Source organism: Sinohyriopsis cumingii, chromosome 13 (assembly GCF_028554795.1).
Source record: "Sinohyriopsis cumingii isolate HCF-2022 chromosome 13, ASM2855479v2, whole genome shotgun sequence".
In the NCBI taxonomy this organism is placed as follows: domain Eukaryota; kingdom Metazoa; phylum Mollusca; class Bivalvia; order Unionida; family Unionidae; genus Sinohyriopsis; species Sinohyriopsis cumingii.
Window position 1 is genome coordinate 4,300,341 of NC_142973.1, and position 24,264 is coordinate 4,324,604.

General features: G+C 38.7%; 1 protein-coding gene across 1 annotated transcript in view; it reads left to right on the forward strand.

Moving 5' to 3' along the window:
- Positions 1-437: 437 nt before the first annotated feature.
- LOC149784868 (glucose-6-phosphate exchanger SLC37A4-like) overlaps positions 438-24,264 on the forward strand; it is an 80,121-nt gene continuing 56,294 nt past the window's right edge. The window contains exon 1 of the mRNA XM_089978443.1: positions 438-1,027. Coding sequence (XP_089834569.1) covers positions 892-1,027 — 136 coding nt within the window. The 5' untranslated portion in view covers positions 438-891. The remainder of the gene's footprint in view (positions 1,028-24,264) is intronic.

Below are 24,264 nucleotides of genomic sequence, written 5' to 3' on the forward strand. Positions count from 1 at the left end.
ATAGAAAGCGGGTCACGTGCGTGAACGGTTTAATAAACACAGATGTTGCCATTCTTGAGTCTACTGGACAGTATGCTACATTACGTAGCGAAGTAAAGCGAATCAATAATATTTCTGTTATAAATTTATAAAGACTATGGTTCAGCAGGCCTTAATCATTTTGACCTTTTGTGCTTACGAATACCAAATGATCATTAATTGCGTTTATTAGGAAAATGTGTTGATTGCTGTATGGTAGCTATGAATTTCATAATCAAAACTTAATGAATAATGTAAATAATTCAGCGATTTTCATTTCTAGTGCATTATAAACGCAAGCGTTAATAATATCTGCACACCTTTATTCATGATTTCCAAGTCGGTGTTTCACAATTTCCAGCTATGGTATATACGATATTGCGTTTCGGTGTTTCTATTGTGTTCCGGCGTTTCGGTGCGTTCCGGTGTTTCTATGCACCGATGTTTGTTAGTTGGTGTAGTTTATGCTGTCAGAATTGTCAGTAATGTTTTATTTACGTTAAATGTTTTTTTATTTATATGGGCAGGGCATTGTTTTTAGAATGTTATCACATCGTTTCTTCTTGTTTCAATCTGAACTCTTACACGTTTCTTAATTGATTGTTACTTGCTACAAGTTCGTTTGATCTATAGAACTGTGTAACAAAGTTGTCACCCTTGACCATCATTTTCATGCTGACTAAATTGCATGCAGACGGAAAAGGAAAATTTGGAATTTGTAGTGAATTTTCGAGCTAAGGCCACAATTCAAAGTTATAAAAGGCAAATTTAATATTAGGTATTGGTAATTTGTTACCAGTAAGAGTTAAACCTGTAAGTTTTAAATAATTTCACATTAAATTGCACGTTTTCGTATAGATTTAGCACAGACGAATGTCGGTTTTTAAGCAGAAGCTATTGTTTGGCAGTTTATACGTTAGTTATTTGCTGTACGTATATATCAGGAGATCTGTTAATTATGCCATGCCATCACTAGCTGAGTCGGAGGGCTTGGACAGGAGCCAACTTGGTAAGCAGTTTTGACTTTTAAAAAAACTAAGTTACGAGAGTGACTAATCACCAGAGTCCTACAAGGCGTCGACGCCCAGAATATAAATATCAGGGTCGAGGTCTTACATTGTAGGACTATAATCACCCCAACAGGGACTCGTATCGTTGCTAACAAGTTACCTGTCATATATGTAGTATATAGTAGCTAGTTGTAATAACTAGTTATTATATAGTACATGTATAACAGGTAGTTCTACAATGGAAGACATAATGTTTTAGTGCTGTACCTTACTATCCAAATAACGGGCTTGTATAGCGTGTTCCGATGTCAGTTGACATCGAAACGAGTAGTCAAAGTTTCAGGAATATCTCACACATTTGGCAGCCTATATCGACACTCTTCCTCTAATTTATGTGTAATTAATATTGTGTAATTAATATACTTACTGTGCTGTCTTTATCCTGGAGGAATGAAAATATGACACTAGCAAGTAGATGTATTTTCATGTTCCACTGACATACATTTTAATTTGTTGCAATGCCATATTAGTCAAAGTATACCGAAGTATGTTTTAGTAGGTTCATGTGGGGTAAATGTTTCTTGAACGAAATGAAACATTACTCACAGTTCCAATAGGCATAATATATTTTGATTCGTTTTGTTAAAGAATAATATTTCAACTTAACCTGATTTTGGTATTCCCGGCTTTCATTGCTTTCCTGCCAGCTGAAATGTAGGCCATTGAAACTTGAAAACAGGTCCATTTCGTTTGTGAGAATTTGAATTTATTAGATAAAAGACATCAGGGTAAGTAAAGTGTGACAAAAACATTATAACTTTACTTTGTAGGAAAGTGGCATTATTGGTTGCCAGTTGTGTGTGATATTTCTGAAAATTTGACTTGCGTTACACTGTTAGTCGACATTAAAACACACTACAGAGTGCCGTTAGTTAGGCAGTAATACCCATCACCCCCCAGAACAAAAATATCAGGTGATGCGTCTTACATTGTAGGACTAGTATGACAGATAAATTATAAACAATGATACAAGCCCCTGTGATCATCCCAAGACACCCTAACTTAAGCTCTTGAAAAACCCCCAAAACAAACTGAAACAACTTACAACATTTAACACTTAAAATTATGTTGGTAAATTATAAATAATGATACAAGCCCCTGTGATCATCCCAAGACACCCTAACTTAAGCTCTTGAAAAAACCCCAAAACAAACTGAAACAACTTACAACATTTAACACTTAAAATTATGTTGGTAAATTATAAATAATGATACAAGCCCCTGTGATCATCCCAAGACACCCTAACTTAAGCTCTTGAAAAAACCCCAAAACAAACTGAAACAACTTACAACATTTAACACTTAAAATTATGTTGGTAAATTATAAATAATGATACAAGCCCCTGTGATCATCCCAAGACACCCTAACTTAAGCTCTTGAAAAAACCCCAAAACAAACTGAAACAACTTACAACATTTAACACTTAAAATTATGTTGGTAAATTATAAATAATGATACAAGCCCCTGTGATCATCCCAAGACACCCTAACTTAAGCTTTTGAAAAAACCCCAAAACAAACTGAAACAACTTACAACATTTAACACTTAAAATTATGTTGGTAAATTATAAATAATGATACAAGCTCCTGTGATCATCTCAAGACACCCTAACTTAAGCTCTTGAAAAAACCCCAAAACAAACTGAAACAGCTTACAACATTTAACACTTAAAATTATGTTTTTCAATTGAAATTATTTTCTCAATTGAACGGAAATCATTTAGTTTAATCTTAAATACCCCAAAATTGAACATTAAATTTCAAAGAAACGCTTTTAAGCTGATTGCCTAGTTCCAAACAGTCACAAAAGAGTTATGCATGTATCCTGGGTGGTGTTTTGGAGTAGGCTTGGGTGTCGTAATACAGACTGCTAAATTACCTCTTATTGACTCATTTGTTTTTAATTGTATTTTTTGTTCACTTTTGTTTCAATTTTAATGTAACTTATATACCGATATATATATATATATATATATATATATATATATATATATATATATATATATAGCATAGGGTTGACATTGAACAATTTATTATCATGATCATCCAATATTGGTAAATTGCACAAGGTTGACTTTGGAAGATTGCGCAGACCAGTATACAGATTAATGATTCATTCAGTTGTAAGATCACAAAGCAGAATTTACAGAGTATACAGATTAGAAAAATGCAGACCACTCCGGTGGCCTAGTGGTTAGAGCATCTGCCTTGGATGAGGGAGGTCGTGGGTTCGATTCCAGGCCAAGTCATACCAGAGACTTACAAAAATGGTACTAACAGCTGCCTCGCTAGGCACTCAGCGTTAAGAGGTTAGTGTTAGGACTTAGGCGCCCAGCGTTAAGAGGTTAGTGTTAGGACTGGTCAGCCTGGTGTCAGGATAGTGTGACTGGGTGGGACATCGTGCTACATGTCTGCGGCATGATGCCCCAGTGTAGACATCACTATAAACTGCCACACTGCAGACATTGTAGCAGTATGACTGAAAAATTGTTAAAGTTAGTTAAAAATCTTAATCACACACACACGCAGAGAAAAATGCAAGCAGCATGAATTTACAGTCCTCTCAATGACCTGAGTTTCTGGGTCAATTATGTGTGAAATTCTTAAAGGATGCACCCTTTCTCCCTATAATGTGTCTCCATGATGTGCCTCATTTTCTTCCTGGACACTACCCCTTTAATATTTAGGTCAGCCATGGCCAGTCTGCAGAATATCTTAAGGCTAGACTTAAGTAAACAGGTGAAGTTGGGGTGACTACTTAACAGTTAATCCTATCACTGTAATTATCATGTGAAAAGGATACATGTCTTTAAAGAAACCAGTGTTATATTGAGTGTGTTATGTAAGCACCTGTGATTATTCAGCAAATAAACTATGCCCTTTTTCTAGCAATGGTATCTAACTTAAATTGGTGAATATAAATATACAGATTTAAACAATGAGAGTAATAAAAGCTTTCTCAGAGTCTGATTTGGACAATATATTCTCTTTGCAGGTATGGTGCTTGTATATTTTGTCATTACTTTGTTTATTTAATGCTGGTAAATTATGTTCATATATATGATAAAGTGTATTGCTAGATATTTTATTCATGGTTGCAGAGAAAACTTCATTTCAACATTTTAATTGAATGTTCTTGGGATTGAAACTAATTGTTGATGATTTTATTCTATTGTTTTATTGCGTTCTAAATTTTGTAGGGATAAAAAATTATAAATGTATATGTATGTTTTAAACTTAACATTTTTTTTACAGATTTAAAAAAAAATATATATTATAAATGGCTAAGAATTCAATTTTGATATGTAATAAAACAATAAGTATGTACTTTTTCATTTTCATTTCTATCCTTTTCAAGGTGAGGCACTCCCAGTTGTATTCCAGGGACTCTCAGAAATACACTGGGGACTCATGAGTGCCTTATGTGAAGAGTCCAGGACTCCTCATGCTGAAACTCTGTTGAGAACCCTGAATTTACATTCCAGTTGTTACTTTATAACATGATAACTGTGTTATGCAGGCTTATAAAACATGTAACTTGTTGGTGTAGTGTGTACCATAGTTATGCTCCCTTGCCATGACAAGATGGCATGTCATAGACTATAGCCACATCCTCAGCCTCATTGTCAAGGTAACAGCAAGGATAAATGTAATTCTGTGACTTGTATCAGTCTGGAGTATAACTTTGGAACCACTGTATTTTAATGAAACTCTGTACAAGTACCAAAGCTGTCAGTAGATTGCATCACCATGTCATGGACATGTATAAGCAGACTGGGACTCGCAATTTTCATAGCCCATGCATCCTCATTTGCATATTTTGTGTACTGACACTCCTGTATATCAAAATGCCTTTTTGTGTTGAGATCAGCCATTTAATTATTTTGTATGCATCCACTGTACTACTGTGTAACGGTCAGGTTTTATTTTCCCACTGATTATTGTCCACACTAAATGGGATTATCCTAGTCGCTGTCAGTGTAATTGAGGATAATTAACCTTATTTACAAAAACTGACCACACCAGCATTCTCCATATGATTTGAAAAATTAATTCCAGAACCCCTTCCTGGGGAAAGGATCTGCTCATAGTCCTAAAACAAGGAGTCCCAATAATGACACTTTTTTCCCCTATGCAATAAATCAGAACATAATGTGAATTGGATTGAGAATGCTCATTCATTCTGAAATATTTAGAATTATAATTAACATAAAAATTAAGACTGTTGATAATTATGATTGTTTGTCATGTTACAGCTATAATAGTTCTCAATGACTTTACCTTATCATTCTTTAATTATGTGTGCAGCTAGAAGAAATCAAGGTTATTACGTTTTCTTTTCTATATTCATTTATTTAATTAGCTTAATTCCATTTAAAATCATTACATTTTCAGTGTTGCTGAAAGAAGAAACAATTCAATCTTTTTATTTCATCTTAATGCAACACAGTATACTACATTCACTTTTTTCTTGAACAAGCTTGAAAAATTTATCTTTAGCAGGTTTAGGATCAAAATCCTTAAATTCTGGACCCAGTGTTCATTGGGTTGCCATTGCATTTTTGCTTCTACAGTCAAGACACCCAGGGCATAAAGTCCTATTTCATTATTCATTCCACACTGGCATTATTCTTTATCAAAACTACATGCATCTACTAATTTATTTCTGTCAGTCTCACAAGAATCATGCTGATCGTTGCGATTGGCACAACAGGAATTATGTAAAGTTGCCATTGTGATAGTACACATGATAAACATTCAGAAATGAACATATCTGTCCATGTCACTGATAAAAAGCTGATTTTAGGATGATATATGTTAGTTATTTAGTCCTCTTCAACCTGTCTGGGACATAAGGCTGCAACTATCTTCTGCCATCTAGGCCAGTCTTAAACAATTGCTTGTGCCTCACCCCAGGAAAGTCCAATCCCTTTCTGCTTGGTCATCGTTGTCTTTGGCCACCCATTGATATTAATTAACAATCCCAGAATCTTTTCATAGTTTTTATAAATATGGTATATGATAAAATTGAAATGCTTCAAACATCATGTAAGGATTTCTAAGTCAAGAAAGATAATTTCTTTTGTTTCTTCTGTCAAAAAAGATATGACAAGGAAAACACAATTACTAATTATCTAATATAAAATTTTAATTTTAATTTTAATAAGCAGAATTTGTATCCTCTCTCTCACACACTTTTATCCACCCATCCTTTACACTGTACACCTATAGATGCTTAAATTTAATCTTAATTATTAGAACTTTTAATAGTAAGTACACTAATGTATTAAAAAGAATGAAATATAATATGACATTAAAACTAAGCTGAGAGTTGTCAGATAACATGCACATATGATTAGTCTTTGGATTAAATTGATCAATATAAAGTGAAATTTAATAACAGGTGTCTTAATGTTTGGCTGTTAAGATCTAATAACAGGTGTCTTAATGTTTGGCTGTTAAGATCTAATAACAGGTGTCTTAATCTCTTTGGCTGTTAAGATCTAATAACAGGTGTCTTAATCTCTTTGGCTGTTAAGATCTAATAACAGGTGTCTTAATCTCTTTGGCTGTTAAGATCTAATAACAGGTGTCTTAATCTCTTTGGCTGTTAAGATCTAATAACAGGTGTCTTAATCTCTTTAAGATCTAACCTTTACAGCTTCACCTAATTCCATTAAAATTTATTTGATGGCTTGCACGCTACATGATTTACGCTCACTTGTCAAAACAGATCTTATAAAAGAAAATTTTGCCAGCAAAAAATCATGCATACCAAAGACAGAGAGCTTGTTTGAACTTCCAAATAAATGTATGCATGCTTTTGTGTGGATTTCTGCATACTGGTGAACCCTGCACACATTAATTTTACAGTTAGTACCACAATGACTACCATATTTGCCATATATATTGGGACACTATTTGTTGGGACACCAAAAATTGATTTTTAAAGTAATTTGTTTGTGCACTGCATGTTCTGGGATGCATGTTTTTGTTTTAGTCATAAGTTGTGGGACAACTTTGAAATTATTCAAAAATTACATGATAGAAAATATACTCAAACTTTAATTTCATTAAAAAAATATTAAAGTGTGTTCCTGGTACTTGAGATAAAACACTTTAATACACTGCAGCATCTTCTCATCAACCCAGCCCTTTTTCTGCATACATACAATCCAGTGCATGAATGTTTTTTTAGCTTCCTCATGCCATGAAAAATTCTCATTGGAGACAGCACCTTTCCTGAGGCAGAACTGCAAAGACTAAAGTTTAATTTTTTTTATACCTGCACCAGTCATGCAAATTTCACACTTTTAATCCCTTTTTATTGACAGTCCATCCCAGAATGAGATCAAAGTACATCAATGTTAATGATCAAATTGTTGGTGAAATCATCTTGTCTTCTAGCCTTCACAAATTCATCGAATTATTTTATTTTTATTTTCACCTCCAAATCTTATGGGAAATGTTGGGTCTTCAACGTCCATGCATGAAGCACTAGGCTGTGTCACTTTAAAAACTGTTCCATTGTTTCAGTTTATTTTCAGGGTTTCATTGAATACCAGTGAAAAGGAACCAAAGTTGGCTTTCCTATGTTGGGTGACTTGGTATTTAAAAAAAATCAGCATGCTTAAAAGAATTCAAAATTTTTCCTAGGTCGGCTTGCTTTGTAATAAAATGACCTTTATTTTTGATATCCTGTTCAAACAATGAGTTCATTGCTCACTGTCATTTGTGTTGATTCACCAACCTGGCTTCTATTTGTTTGCCATCTGTAGTCATTGATACAAATGGACATCGATGTTTACAGGGTAAATAGTATGTACAGCAATAACTTGCTTTAACAATGCTTTTGTAACCCATGCTAGCAAAAATGTTGTCATTTGTACTCATGTATGATCATGTATGATCCATACTTTTGGTGTATGAATATTTTTTTAGCTTCCTCATACCATGAAAAATTCTCATTGGAGACAACACCTTTCCTGAAGCAGAAACTGCAAGGACTAAAGTAAGATTTTTTTTATCTGCACCACTCATGCAAATTCTCACACGTTTAACCCCTTTCTGATTGACAGTCTGTCCAGGAATGAGAGCGAAGCACAGCAGTTTCATTCATGTTAATGATCAAATTGTCAGCAAAATCATCTTCTCTTTTGGCCTTCATAAAATCATTCAATGAATTTATTTTTAATTTTCTCCACCAAATCTTCTTAGAAACGTCAAATCTTTTTTTTGGACTAAATCAGTAGGCCTGATATCTCTCTCCCAGCTTGATATAAGCCAGAGTGAGAACACCAAGTCAACTCATATACTCTGAAGTTAGGGACTGGTTTTGTGGATCATATATCCCATAACCCATCAAAGCATAAAGAACTTAACATCATGGAGGATAAGATGGAATTGTTCTGTCAATTTTGACCTTTGGAATCAGATAACAACAGGTCAACACCAAAGTCGAGCTTGCTCTTTCAAGTCAAGGGAGGGAATTTCTTTGTCTATTAGGCCTGCCTGACATCAGACCATGTGCATGTTTATGGATCTGATAGCCATTATAATGCTGTATGCACTTGATGCATTCTGTGTCCAGTTAATTGCCCCAGTACCCATGGAATCAGCTTATCATTTGCATATGCCACTACAAGGGTGGACTTGACTAGCAGTCATCTATAAAATACCATTTTTCAATTGGGACAAACTGCTAGTTTGATTGGACACCACTTTTTACAGTTTCACCAGCTACATGTACATCTTGGATTAAAGAGGCTTTGGCATCACCATATTCTTGCTTTATTGTCTTTGCTAATGATGACAAGTCTTCTGCTTGTTACCACCAAAATTTTGTCCACCTCCTTCTTTCCCATCAACAGCTTTATCCCAAGTTCCAGCATCTGTTGACTTGCTAATTAGGAAAGATTGACTGGTATTCAAACTGTTACCACAGTCTGGTTGAGGGGATGACTTACCAGGTTGCTTACACTGAAAATTGCAGGACCCTGCTGTCAATAAATGTTTCTGATTGTTTCAAACAGACACCCCAGCAGTAAACAGATGTTTTTCAAAACTCTACTCAGTAGAGATGTATTGGAAACCCGTTCGGACACACAACACTTAGTCCAGAATGTGATCTTGATAGGGTCAGTGTTGGACTTAGACTCAGTGGCTATCTTCCAACAATGAGAAAACAGTTTATCCACCCCAAGGACAATTCCCACTGGACATGTGTGGGAGTCTGTTCTCCTGAATGGTGTGAGTACAGAATCAAGCATCACAGCACATACCGGCCAGTGCCTTGACAATAATGACAAATTTACAACTGGCAGAAAGAGATGCAGTGCTCTCCACTTACATCTTTTTTAAAAGACCACCATAAAGCCAAACTGAGATCACAGCCATTCACTTCTAGCATCCTCTTTAATGGTCAGGTGGAAGAAGTATGGCCACTCCAAAAAGAAATTTTCCTTGGGCACATGTGTTGAGGAGATATTTTCAGGAAGGAAATCAAAGGATAGAAAGGATACCCATAGAAGCAGTCCTACAGTTTCTTTTAAATGGAATGACACTATACTCAAGTACAAATGTGGACAAGAAGCAGAGAGAAGGGGATCATTTTCACTCCAGTTTATCTCTAAGACTGCCTACTTTCAGGTGAGGGGAATACTTCTCTTCTTTTTGCTGGTGAATCGAAAATTATTTGATATGATAATTGAGGGACCTGGTAAGTTGTTTCAATGAGCCTCCATATCACATTCAGTGCCTCTCCCCAGTTGCCCAGGGTCCCATCAGTTACTGACATCCCCAAGTACCCATTCAATGCAGACCTTAAGCAGTGAGAAATCAACAGTCTTCTCCACTAAAGGTGGTAGAGATTGTTCACATTGCAAAATCAATGGGCTTTTACTCTAGACTGTTGCTGGTCAGCAAGACCAACAGCACTCATTGGCCAGTCATATACCTAAGTGCTCTCAGCCATTGCATACATTGATCATATGGAAATACATGTACCAAGGTGGGATTGAAATTACAATGTGTGTGAAAATGTAAGAATGTTAGCTGCTAGGTGAAACCAGACATGAGCATTATCAAGATTTGGACTGATTATTAATTTTGTGAATAAACGGTTAGTAATTCAGTGGTTGATAAATCCCAAATTCCACTCACCCAGTCAAGCAAGTATTAAGGCTGTTTAATCACCCAGAATAACCTCTTATTAAGCAGATATTATAGAAAATGTTGAAGTTGATGATTTTAATTATGTAAATTTGATCATGAGGATGTCGTTTTCCTGGAACTTATTTTGTGACCCTTCTGACACCAGTTGTTGGTTAATTTCAGACTGAAATCAGTCGGCTCTTTCTCTGTTAAGCATTATTAGTATTAAAAAGTGTGCATGAAATATTTGAATGAGATTGGTAATAGCAAAGAGAAACAAATTTCTGATAAAAGTTTGGAGTTTCATTGAAAAAATGTCAGTATTCTCAATAGAACTTCCTTTTCATGACAATAATCTCTGATCATTCTTGAATCAGCACTTGCCTGATTGGGCGATGGATTGGAAAATTCACTTGACAGCAGGATATTGTCATTTGCCACTTCAAGTTAATGAGTCTGATTTTGTTATAGATACATTACTTTGCAGCTTTTTAGCTGACCTTATACATTTAAACCTCTCTTGAGTGACCACTGTTATGAAAGACCACCTGTTTTGTGAGACAATTATTTTTTGGCAGAAGGGGTGGTCTTTCAAGACCGTTTCTGCTATATTGATGAATGAATTGGTGATGATGATGGTGATGACTGTAACAGGATAACCTTGTTGGATTTCGGATTTACAACAGAACACTTTTGATGGTGATACAAATACAATGTTTAATGATGAATGACTTGAATGAGAAAAGAAATATGATTAATATATGCATGTTTAAGATTCAGATATTGGACAAATTAACATAATCTGCATGAACCTAGTAATGCAATAAATGAAAATACAAATGAACGACTTTACACAGTACAAGGACAAAGGTGAATGATTCACAGTAATTTCACATGATGAAAAAAATGATGTTTTACTAAAATAGTAAAAATGATTTCACTCAAATAGTGAAAAATGAGGTATTTTACTGAAATAGTAAAATGGTGAAAACAAAGGAACAAATATCATACAAAATATCTTTACAATCCCAAAACACTGGGTATTACAAACCACAAAATTAGCCTACAGCTAATAGATTACATGCTTGGAGTTACACACTCCATTACCAGCACACTTGGCTACTAGTCACACTGGTCAATCAAGCAGTCAGTATTCCAGGTAGTCACTGACCACCATTCAGTTCCTTGGTTAAACAAGCAGACAGCGCCAACCAATCAGTCTCGCAATCACCTGCCACTCGACCAGCAACACTGTTCACTCAGCTTGTCAGCTGCTATTATTCAGCTTTACATATGCTTTAGCAGCAGAGGGGGCGAATCCGACATTTTGTCCAATCGTCATTTGGCTTAATTAATACTTTCTGCAACTCAACGATCTAGTGTCGTCAGCGCCTGGTAAAAAAAAAACGACGTCGTCGTCGGGGGATCGTCCAATCGTCATTTGGTTTAATTAACACCTTCTGCGCGTCGATCCCCAGCGTCGTCAGCGTCCGGTAAACACATCGACGACCGCGTCGATGTCATCGCCCCCTCTGCTGCTATGATCTTACAAATAGAGTGATCACTAACTCCTCCTCTTGTAGGTCAATTAGGTTATTTGACTGATCGGTAATTCTAAAATTAATTCTCGTTAAAAACCGATCATGGCATCGCATATAGACCGGATTAATCGGACTCTCAACGATTAAAAATCCCGGAGGGGCTGTTGGTGAAAATGAATAAAGGATATACCCCTGTTGAGCTTGATTTGATTGCTTGGTATCCACCTGGTAACTCCCTTCGATAACATCACACACTAGATTGATTGCTATCACCGATGCGATATTTACGTTGTACGGGGCAATATGCCTACCATCATCTCCGTTATCGTGTCTGAGGATATGAGTTGATGGACTGAGAAAATCATTAAGAGACTTTCTTAGTTCTGGCGCGTTGTATCCTGGAAACCTAAAATCGGGTAAATCGGCTTCTGCGATATTATACTCGGTTAGGAATTTTTGTTTATTATCATCGCTGTTAGCAGATATTGTCTCAACGATTCGTTTATTAATATATTCCATGTCTGATATAAGTTGATTTAACACCTCAACGTGTTTTCGTTCTTTTGTTTCCCGTAGCTGTTCTAGTTGTGATTGGTAAATATGATTAATCTCGATAAAATACCCATTAATATCACTTAATTTAACTGTGGTCTCGGCGGACAATTTAGGAGTTTCCTTATACGGAAATATCCATTGCATGGTATTCCTGTCTTGAAATATAAACCTACCGGGTAATAACGCGCCTTTCATAATAGACAAATCAATTTGATAAGCGGGATCAATCTCATGATACGATTTCTCATTCGTGTGCAGGTCCGCGGGGATTTCATGAGGTGGATTCTTAGGCCATCCTAGTATGGTTCTTATTGAACTGTTATAAATATCAACCATATACCCCGGTGTGCTTATTTCAATCGTCGACGATAACGTTGGTTCATGAACCGTAATAGCGATTTTTGATTCTTTTCCTGTGATCGATTTTATCCTGCGCTGAAATTCTCCATTGATTTGTTCTATTTGGTATGACCCAGTTGGTATTGTAACCTCCTTCCAGTCTGGGGCCCCATCGGGTTTATTTGTCCGTGCAAAAACCAGCGAGTTATTAGGTTGTTGTCCGTTAAATGCGTCCGCTCGAATATTAGGCCAACTGTGATATACTCGCAATTTTGCCAGCGCTATTTCCTTCACTGGAACCGGCGATGGGAAGTTCACACTGAATTCGGGTTTCGTTGACGTTATCGATATCATATTTGTTTGTACCGGAGTGGTGTTCTCCGCGATCCGCTGAAGTAATTGAAACCCTTCGGGGTTCAGCGACATTATTATTATTTGTTGTCTTTAGTGTTTAATATTAATAACCAGAGTCCATTGAAGTGGTTCCGGCTTCCAGTTGAAAATCCTCGATTTTTGACATCGCGGAGCTATACAACTGGACCATCGTGGAGAATTCAACATCGGATACGAACAAATTATCAATCGATAACGAGATCAACCCGGATAATTTCGAGTACGCGTCGGATACTATTTGATGTTTTACTGTATACTCGTTGAGTTTTTTCTGAAAACACGATGATATCTTCCTAGTGATTGCGTTGGCAACTCCAGCAACTGTTGTCATCGCGGAGACAGCGATTGGAACAGCGATCGGGGCTATCGTGGTCACCGTGGATAAAATAACACCGGCGCCAGCTACTATACCCGACACCGAGTACACGACCGCGTCGATGGCGGTTATTTTTCGGCGGTATTTTTTTATTTTTACACGGTATTGTTCGGAAAGCGTTTTTAAGTTCGCGGAGAATTCTTTTGCGGTATCGAATCGATATTGATGTGACGTTGGTGATACCTCTGATTCAATTACCCTGGTGGTCATTTTTATTTTAAAAGAGCTAGTGTTTTTAATTACTTAGATTCGCTACAAATTCCACATACCATGTAATGTTTGCCCCGGCTAGATTTCCATCAACGGCATAAATTGTAAACTGTTCAGTTGCGTTCCTGTCTATAATTGTTGATATTGTATTGTTAAACCCGGATGAACTCGACGATAATATATTAAACTGCATCATTGAAACCAGTGTCAATCGATAAATGCCCTTAACAGTTGCGGTAATATTTACTGTATTCTGTGTAGGAGTCCAATTGAATGATCCATGCCGAATTGTGTATACTGTGTTGATGGTGTTCTCATGAGGGATTTTTATTTTTTCGAATTGCTCTACTACTCTCGGTAGTCCGTCTTTAATCGCTTTAACATCAGTTCTGATTATTTCTATTCTCAGCAAATTCGCGTCTATATTTTTTTTGTTCGCTGCAACATTAGTTTTGATTGTTTCTATTTCCCGTGTATTCTCGGTCATACTTTTTTTGTTCGCTGCAACATCAAGTTTGATTGTTCCTATTTCATATGCATGCACGTCTATACCTTTTTTGTTCGCTGCAACATCAGTTTTGATTAATCCTATTCCCCGCCAATACGCGTCTATATTTTTTTTGTTCGCTTCAATATCAGTTTTGATTGTTCCTATTTCCTGTGTATGCGCGTCCACACCCTTTTTGTTCGCTTCAATATCAGTTTTGATTGTTCCTATTTCCTGTGTACGCGCGTCCATATTATTCATGATCGTTGTAACATCAGTTTTGATTGTTTCTATTTTCCGTCCATACGAGTCTACATTATTTATGATCGTTGCAACATTAGCGCCGATTATTTCTATTTCCCGCTCATGCGCGTCTACATCATTTCTGTTCGTTGCAACATCAGCTTTGATTGTTTTTATTTCCTGTCCATACGCAGTGATATCATTTATAGTTATTGTGATTTCATCCGGTTTGGCATTTTTTTTACCAAAGAATTTATCAAAGTTGTCATCGATCCTGTTAACATTTTTCCGTAACGAGATAAATTGGCCCGACAGCGTTGCAAAATCCAAAATAGCACCCATTATTGTTGCAAGATTTGGTTCGGTTACCGTCGGGGTCCCAAAAAAACTAGCGGTAGTGAGTTGTATATCGGCGATAGATTTTTTCACCTCGGTGGTAAATTTTCTCGCCCGCGTGTTGATTTCGTTTACAGATTCATTCAACCCTGTATAACCGTCTCGGATTGATATTATCCCATTCATCACCGTTGATATATGTTCACCCGGTTTGAGTCGTCCGTCGCCGGTATACAACGCGATAGTGTCCTCGGCGGCATCACGCTGTCGTATTAAAACGTCATTCAGCGACACATTACCGGATTTCAATTTACCCTGGCTGTCCTGAAATACAACTATTTCACCTGGGTCAACACTTTTTAGGTTCAACGTCTTAGCGATTTCATCCTCAATTAGTTTTTTTATGTCATCGGTGGCGGGCGTTTCCGTGGGCTTTTTCAGCGCCGAAACCGGTCGTCCCCAGATATCAATCATTATTATTGTAAATGTTATTCTCTAAAATCCGTTGAGCTTCCACGACCCCACTAGTGTATTCGTTTACAACCACATGAGGTTGTTTCCGCGATGATGAAATCGCCGCGAGTACGTTTAATACCTCACGGCCGCATATCGGTGGGTCACTTAACTGCTGTGTTGGCAGCGTGGAATAAAAAACCCGGGCTGAACACGCCCGGGCTGAACACGCCCGGATATACCGCATGAACTCTTTCGGCGGGGCTAACCCGTATGAATCAAAATAGACGATTGCACGCGGATCAATCGCGTACGCAACCCAATGAGTTCCCGCTCCGGAGGACCCATCGAGGTTAATTATGCCGGTTTCAATATTCCTTGGTGCCGCCGGTAATTGATCCCTCATAAAAACACCTCTGAAGTTTTTTATCGCTAGCGCGTTTGCGGCGTCTATTAAATCAAAATTAGACATGGGAGTCATTGACTCCTGAGTCAATAAACGGTTCCCGGTAGTCTTAGACCCTTTCCCGAGTACCATGAATACGGAGTTCCCGGTAGTCTTAGACCCTTTCCGGCCACGGGTCGTTTTTTTTTGTAGCCTTTCCCGGTTGCCTTCTTTAATGCCATCCCCGCCGCGGTACCAACGGCCCCTAACGCAGCCGCCTTAGCCACTGCTGGGGCCGCCGCGGCAATTAACGCTGGAATCGCAGCTAACAGCGGAAATATCCCACCGGTCTTTTCCATGTTTTTAATCGCTGCGGCCGAAAAATCTATTTGAACACCCTTTTTATTCCTCATCGCATCGTTGAAATGTTTTATTTGACGCGCCGTTAACGATATCTTATGATTACCACCTGCCATCTGCGACGGCTTCAGCGTTATTGTGGTCCCGCATTGTTTAGCCGACTTTGATCGTAATTTCTTGACTTGACCATCAGTCAACTCTACACTGACGACACTATACGACATTTATTGTAAACGCGTTTTGTGCTTTCAATTACATGTTTTCCACTGGCGCATCAACGATTCTCATTCGTCCACCAACACCTTCTAGCAGCATTGATTTATCGCTGAGAATGACAGCAACCGCTCTATAATTAACACCACCCGGGGCTATACGAGCTCGGAAGTGTATATCAACGACGGATTGTCTCGTTAAATCAAGATGTTCCAGCGAAAAATAATAAATCGGATACAGGTTTTTAAAATCAAGTTGTGATATTTGCAGACCAGTGTCGACGTTTTGATCACGACCCATATATGACAGCAATCGATGGTACACACGTGCGATATGGTTGTTGTCGTAATTAAGCTGTATATCCTCGGATGGTTCCTGTTGTCCGTTTATTCTCAGCGAAACATCCTTGACTCCTAATTGATCAAATATCATATGGCTGCGTTCTTGATTACCCAATCGTTCCCTATTCTGTAACGCAACAAATATATGACGCGGGGCTAAAACACCCTGTTTTGACGCCAGGTGCCATGTAAACGTATCGGCGACGTTATCCTCTTTAGCATCAGTTGTTACCGCTAGCCAACTCAACAACGATTTCCCTCCCTGTTCCATAAATGCTAACAATCGTGCTTCCGTGGTAACTGATGGAGTTAACACCGGCATCCACAATGCCATTTTAGTTAAAATGACTTTACCGGGGGCGACGCCAGCAGCACGCCATATTGCATTGTTATCATCGCCCCTTCGCGTTAGCGCGATTGTATGCTTAGCCCCATAGATAACTTTTCTGACATTTCTGCAGAATCCAAATATGTGATGGAGTGGAATCGCGCATGAAAACTGTCGGCGTGGTTTTTGCAACATCCCTACTCGTGTTGCGAATCCCATATTGTAATTATCGTTAAGACTTTTTATAATATTGAAATTAGCGCCTGGTCTTGCTCTGCGGTCTGGGTTATTTGCTTCAGCCTGTGGGTCAACTGCGGTATCTCTTTCCACCAGCACGTTAACGTACTGAAGTTGGTCAGCGTTATTAGTGGTGTCCTTCGCAAACATCATAGATGGACCCGCCGATCTTGTATAATCATCCGAGTATCTCGCTAACCCAATTATCGTTGTTGCAACATCAACCTCGCGTTCTATTGATTCAATTTCTCGCCCGTCAATAAGATATCTGGCGCTCTCAAATAACGCCATGATACCGTTGTTAACGAAGCCAACTCGAACACGTTTGTCATCTGCGTATGGTGCATTATCGGCGGCATTTGTCACGAGTTCTCCCTCAATTTCGATAAACGCTTCACACGGCAGAAAGTATTTACTGGTATCTTGGACTTGAAGTTCAATTCGCGATCGTAGGTCAGGTTGCGCTGCATAATAAGAATAATATTGATAATCGCGGACAGAATCATCCCTGCGCACTGGAGCATCCATATCAAACGCGGGATCAGCGGTTCGCGCAAACATTTTATTATTTATCATGTTGATGTTTTCAATTGCGATTTTTTCGTCGTAGACCACTTCCCGCTATCGCGTTCATGAGCGCGTTGGTTGCCGCATCGGCGGATGGCGAAGTCGCCATTGGCGGAGTCGTCGCCGCCAACGACTCTAGTTTTTCTTCCACGGCGTTATTTATTACTTTACTGACATTTGCAGGCATCACTGTCGTTGATGGCATCACCGGTGGTTTTTGTTTTCGTTTTCTCACCAACGACATTAGTTTATCTCGTGCGGCTGAAAGCGCCTTTCCGGCAACATCAATTCCCTTATCACGAATAACATCAATAGCCTTCATTCCTAATTGTTTGGCTAACGGCGCTACTTTTGGAGCCATTCTTGTAAATAACCCCGCAATGGTGCTACCGAGACCATCTCCATAGTACGCGCGGTAAACAGGCAATCGCGAGTTTACCACGTAGACGAGTACTGGTTTATCGTGGTTGTAGTGTATGATCATCCTTATTATAAAAACACCAGTTTTCCAATTAGTGATTGTGATCACCAGTGATTGATCACCCCCCCCCACCGAATCAAAAACCGGAATAAATTTTATCAAAATTTCCTTGGGTTTTTGCCCTCGATAAAAATCGGTTTTTTTCTGGTTTTTTCTTGATTTTTAGTCATTTTTGGTCGTTTTTTGTTGCCTATAGTCGTTTTTTTCTCGATTTTTCAGAAAAACATCGATTTTCTCTAAATGATTTCCTTGGGTTTTTGCCCTCAAAAAATGGCAAAAAACAGTCAAAAAATGGCAAAAAATGGCCAAAAACGGTCAAAAAATGGCCAAAAACAGTCAAAAAACGGTCAAAAATTAACAAAAACGATAATTTTATAATTTTATAATTTTTTTAATCATCCACGAGTTCGTCTATGAGCGTTCGATATGCATTAATGTCCATAATACCGCCTGCAAATAACCGCTTGCAAATATCAGCGGCCTCATTGATTATTTCCGTAGAGTTATTTCCGGCTCGTTTTCCTCCAATTAGTACCTCTAGCCGTGATATATCACTGAGAACACTACCAGGACAGGTAACGCCGTAGGATTCTTTACCAACAGAGTATCCTTTTCCTTTTTTTGGTCTTCTGTTTTCAACTTTATTGTGGAATGCGTCGTAATCGGGATCACCACGATGTGGTAATGCATCTTTATGTTTACTCGCTAAATACACTATTCTTGTCCAATCCTTTAACGACTTTATATTTTTCTCGTAACCGCTATTGATATGCTTCTTATCTCGTATTTTCTTAGTAAAATTTTTATCGGCAAAATCAACTAATTCTTCATCGCTGAAGGCCCTGATTTGATCTATTGCGGACTTTCTAAGCACATTACGGGGTATATTCCCCTCTTTCTCTTTTTCTTCCGGTATTTCTTCTTCTGGTATTTCTTCCGGTATTTCTTCTTCTGGTTCTCTTACGGTGGCGCCTAGTTCTTCTTCATCGGCCATTGTAACATAAAGTTCTTGTGGTTCGGTTATAGCGAGTGGTGGTGGCCTCCGTGTTGTAGCAGCCGCTATTTTCGCAGGAAGTGTTTCTAAAGACCTTTTTGTTTGTTTTGTCTCTGCCGCTATCTTTTCAAGCGCATCGAGAACGGGTACAGTTGCCGCCGTAACATCTTTAGTCGCTTTAGTTACCGGGGCAAAGAGTTGTTCGCTTCCAACAGCAAAATCAGTTTGCATTTGTTGCCGCGTTTGAAGTTTCTCTCTCACTCTGTCTCGTAACGATATAAACTTTTTAAGCGCCGCTAGCCGCTCTCTGGCTAGCCGAGTAGTGAGTGATTCACCTACCATTATTGCAATTGCTCCGCAATTTCTAATTTCTCGCCGAGTGTGACATCGGAGGCTCCGTCTATAATCCTTCTAATGTTTTTGATCTTACTAGAAATCTCCCGGCGTCGTTCATAAACACGTCCGAGTTTTTTTCGTATTATTTCAACGGCAGTAAATAGTCCAATAAATGCATTTGCGTCATTGTGGTACAAGTTTTCATTAATCATATGTTGTAATCGTTTTATAAAAAAGTACTCGCGGGCCAGGGTAAAACGCCCCCGTTTCGATTGTTCGTTAATTATCTCATAATCGGATAATATTTTTTCGCTGTCGAGACCATCAGATAATTCAATTCCTTGATTTTTTAATTTTGAAATCTCGGCTAATATATTATTGATGTCTTCGATATTCATTATTCTTATAAAACATCTTATTTTTAAATAAAAAAAAATGAAAACCCGCGTATCAATCCCGAGGTGTTTAACAACACTGAATACTTTGTTTTCTTCCGGAACAGACAATTTATTGATTATAACGTTTCACACTGTCATGGCGACTTCGTATCTATATATGAAAATCGAATTCTGTGACCCGTCTTTTTTGAGATCGCTGTTTTAGTTATATTCTCTGCAACATCTCGAACTGAGGCTCTACAAATATCGAAATATTTTCCTGCCTCATTCATCGACTGAAATATTTTTTCTTCGTGCGTTGTTGTATCAAACGATTTAACACCCCTTGCTTGCTTTGAAAACTTACCAGTTTGGCCTTTTTTATTATTCTCACTCTGAGAGATGGCTTGCAGGTTTATAAGAGAATTATCAGTCTTATTATTATTAATATGATCAATCACAAGCCCATTCTCGATTAATCCGTTAAATGCTTCAAATACCACCCTGTGAACAAGATAAATTTTCCCCCCGGCACCAAACATCAAATACCCGTGATTATTTACGGTACCAACTGGGTTTTTTAGTCTGCGGTTTCTAACAATACCGTCGCGAGATGCCTCGTAATTGACGAGCACAGGGTGAGGTCTGAACTCTTGGTCCATTTGTATAATAATACTACTTGTCTAATTCATTATTTGGTTTAATTATAAACCTTTCAACGTAGTCTTGGGGGGTTTTAATGACGGAGTCAGCGGTGGGGTCAATGACGGCGTTTTTAATTCGCTTGTCATAATAGCGTTTTAGTTCCCTGTATCGCTTTCCGCCACAATTAATACACAACTGCGATTTTCCTCTTACACCAACGTGGCAAACCAAACACGGGAGGGGGCCAAGAGAACCATTACGAACGCTTTGTAAATGATACCCGCAGAATTCACCTCTACATGATTTATTGCACGGGGTTGTCGACCCAATCATCAACCATTTGCATTTATTCATTATACTATATTCTTTTATTTAAATACTTGTTTTAATTATATGGATGAATTTGAGAGATTAGCAGCAATTAAGCCCTGGAAAAATATTAAATTCAATCTCGATAGAGTCCTCAAGGACGTACCAAAAGCGTTAATAAACGATAAAACCCTGTTGAGTAAAATACGCGATTGTATCGATGAATTCAAGCGTGATGGTGCATCTCATAGTTGGTCAACATTTCGAATTGATGGTGTTGTTGATGCTACCATGAACGACAACCGCGCAGCAACGATAATATCACAACTTGACGGTAAAAGGTATTTCTTCAGAGTAAAATTCATTGTCCGGGTGGAATCAGGTGATTGGATTATACGTGATAAATTTGAACCAGTTCTCAGCGACAAGAAAACAGTCATTGTTAGCCGCGACTCCAAGCCGGGGCTGTTAACCGGAGTTGACAGACCATACTATGAACGAGCGTATCCTGAAACAGCAGTTGTTTATGGAATATACCCGTTAAATAAGAAACCTGATATCCGAAAACTGAAACCAATGAGACAGTCAACGGGGATAAATTGTGTAGCAGAACGAATAATAGAGCATTTTACAAATGCATGTCGAGGAAACAAATTGACTGATTTACGACGTAGCAAAATCAACCAGTGGGAACTAACCGTAAAAGAGCGTGGAGCAACCATCAGCGACATAGCGAGATTAGAAACATCGCTGAGATTTCCAATAACCGTTACAACGATAACCGGTGAAGTATTATACGAATCAAAGTACAAATCAAATGGAGCCCCAATTAAAATTATTGATCATAACGAACACGCGTGGACGCCCGCGATCACAGTGTTTCCACGGAATAGAACAGTAAAGTATATACCTGAAGAATTCTCCCGGGATGGTTTTCTCGCGGAGAGGAAACTATTTGATGCTATCGCTTATTTGTGTAAAAACGACCCTGTATCAGTGTGGTTACTTCGCAGCGCTGAAAACGATACGGATACCTTTGATCAGTTTGTAAGACCAAACGGTGAATTATACCGCACTGAAGCGTTTCACAACAAGATGAAAAAAACCGCCATGGAATTTGAAGAGCATGATGAACAACTGCTAACAAATTGTTTTACGATTCCATCGGTTGCGGCTCATGTTGCAGCAAAGAAAAATGCGTGGAGTCCAACACGCAAGGAATTTCTACCGGATGTACAATCCAGTTGTTTGGAATACTATCACGGTGGACTATGGAACACTGAATACAACCGCGACGCTATGATCTCGGTTGATATGGTTGCCTGTTAAACAGCGAGTTTTCTCGGGTATGGATCCGCCGCTGAGTATTTCAACCGATTTGGACACCCCAGACATGAAATGACTCGAGTTGCTATTAATGGACCACTGCCTGATTTTGATTTAACCGGATTCGCTCGCATAGTATCATTTGAATTCGCAGCAGGACTTCATCGCTGTTGCTATATTTGGATCGGTAGACATATGTCTGAAAAAAAGTGGCTGCCAATAGCGCTGCTACGGTATATGATTGATTGTAAAATGCTAATTTCGTTGATTGTCAGTGACGCGATTATATCATACCGAGCGCAAACTGAAGTCTGGTTACCAGAACCGGAGCGTCTAGATAGCATAATTGACGAATCCAGAAAACACATCGATGCCGACGTGGAATATATCATCGAATGGTCCAGGAGGATATTTAACCAACGAAACCACGTGGCAAAAGATCTCGGTAGAAGAATAATTGGTAAGTTCACACAAGGTGGAAAAAACTGCGACTACAAACGATATTGCTCACGGCTGATTATAGATGACGCAGAATATGATTTCGTAATCAAGGACGCAGTGGCGAAAAATAGATACGTGAACTGCGAAACAGCTTTCTTGTCCAATGGAACAAGGTTGGGTACAGTTGTTACCTACAGCGATGGAGACAGCCCGGCATACCCGCATTTGAGGGCGTCTATGCTGGGTTATGCTTGCATAAATTTATTCTCGATGATAAATAAATTTCCCGACACCGCGGTTAGAGTAGCCGTTGATTCGTTTTATATTAACGTAAAGTACAAGGAAAACGTAGCCAGGTTTACTAGTCCGAACGAGAGTTGGGGTACATGGAGAATTAAAAATGAAATACGACGCGATTATTCCCCGTCAGCAGATGTCACCGTTGAAAACAATTACCTACGCGGTGATAAATTGTCAGAATGGTCTAATGCACCACCGTGTTCTGATCCAATTTGTAGACATAAAACAGTTTATTTAAGCGGCTGTGGCGGGTCAGGAAAGACGACTCGGGCAATTGAATTATTTCGAACGCGGGCAAGTATAATCGTGCTTACACCGACCCATAGACTAGCGCGAGAGATAAAACAACGAAATGTTGACGCCGTTACTTATCACAGCTTTTTTCGATACAGCGGCGGTGAGTGGACTCCTGATCGAATGGGTGAAAAATTTATTCCTGAGGTTATCATCTGGGATGAGATATGTACTGTTTCGTTAGACGTTTTACAAATGTTTCTTGAGTGGTTGCTGCTCGCGAATACAGCGGTAATCATGTGTGGGGATCATGGCCAACCACCACCATTTGTCGGCGAGGGTCCACATGATTGGTTAAGGGGTTTTGTGGACTATTATGAAGAAACCGATACTGATTACCGAGCACTTGATGAACAACTGCGTGAGGTTAAAAAATTAATCAGATTACAGCCGGATAGAATTCAATGTGAAATAATCCGAGAGGTGATTCCGGAAACGCCGTTAAATGAATTCTGGGAAACATGGAGACCAAATGATTTGATTGTAGCGAGTAGAAAGATAGTCAGGGACACACTTCAGCGGAAGTTGTTTACGTTGCATAAGAAAAAGTTTCCAACGCGGCCAGTGCCGTTATGTTATAGACCCGCGGATACACGGCGGCAGAACATTGAAGTTGAAATCCCGGCTCCGACAGCGTCAGGGACAAAAAAACAAATTCTCGTGCTGAATGATATCGTGCTCGTTGATATTAGCGTCGTTGAGGACGCGCTACGTGCTGATAAATCCCCGTGGACGCTAGGATACGCAACGACAATACATTCCTCGCAGGGACTGACTATCACGGACACAATTGTTTGGATGGTTGATAATCGCATCGAATGGTCAAATCTAGTCTATCTTGCAGTGTCCCGAGTACGAAGGATAAATCAGCTTCGAAGAATTGTTGTTGACGAAGTCAGTGACGGAGTCACCGACGACAACGACATCATCGATGCAAGCGTCATTGATAGAAAACTCTCGGGTTACCGCCAACAGGATAAAAAAAAACAGCGGCGTTTTGATATTGATGCCGAATTAATAATTGCGTTACGACAACAACAGAATAATCACTGCGCGAGTTGTAATTGTGTAATGCGCTGGCGTTATTCGGATAAAGACGCTCGCCAATTTACCGTGGACAGGATCGATAACAGTCTCGGTCATGTCAAAACCAATGT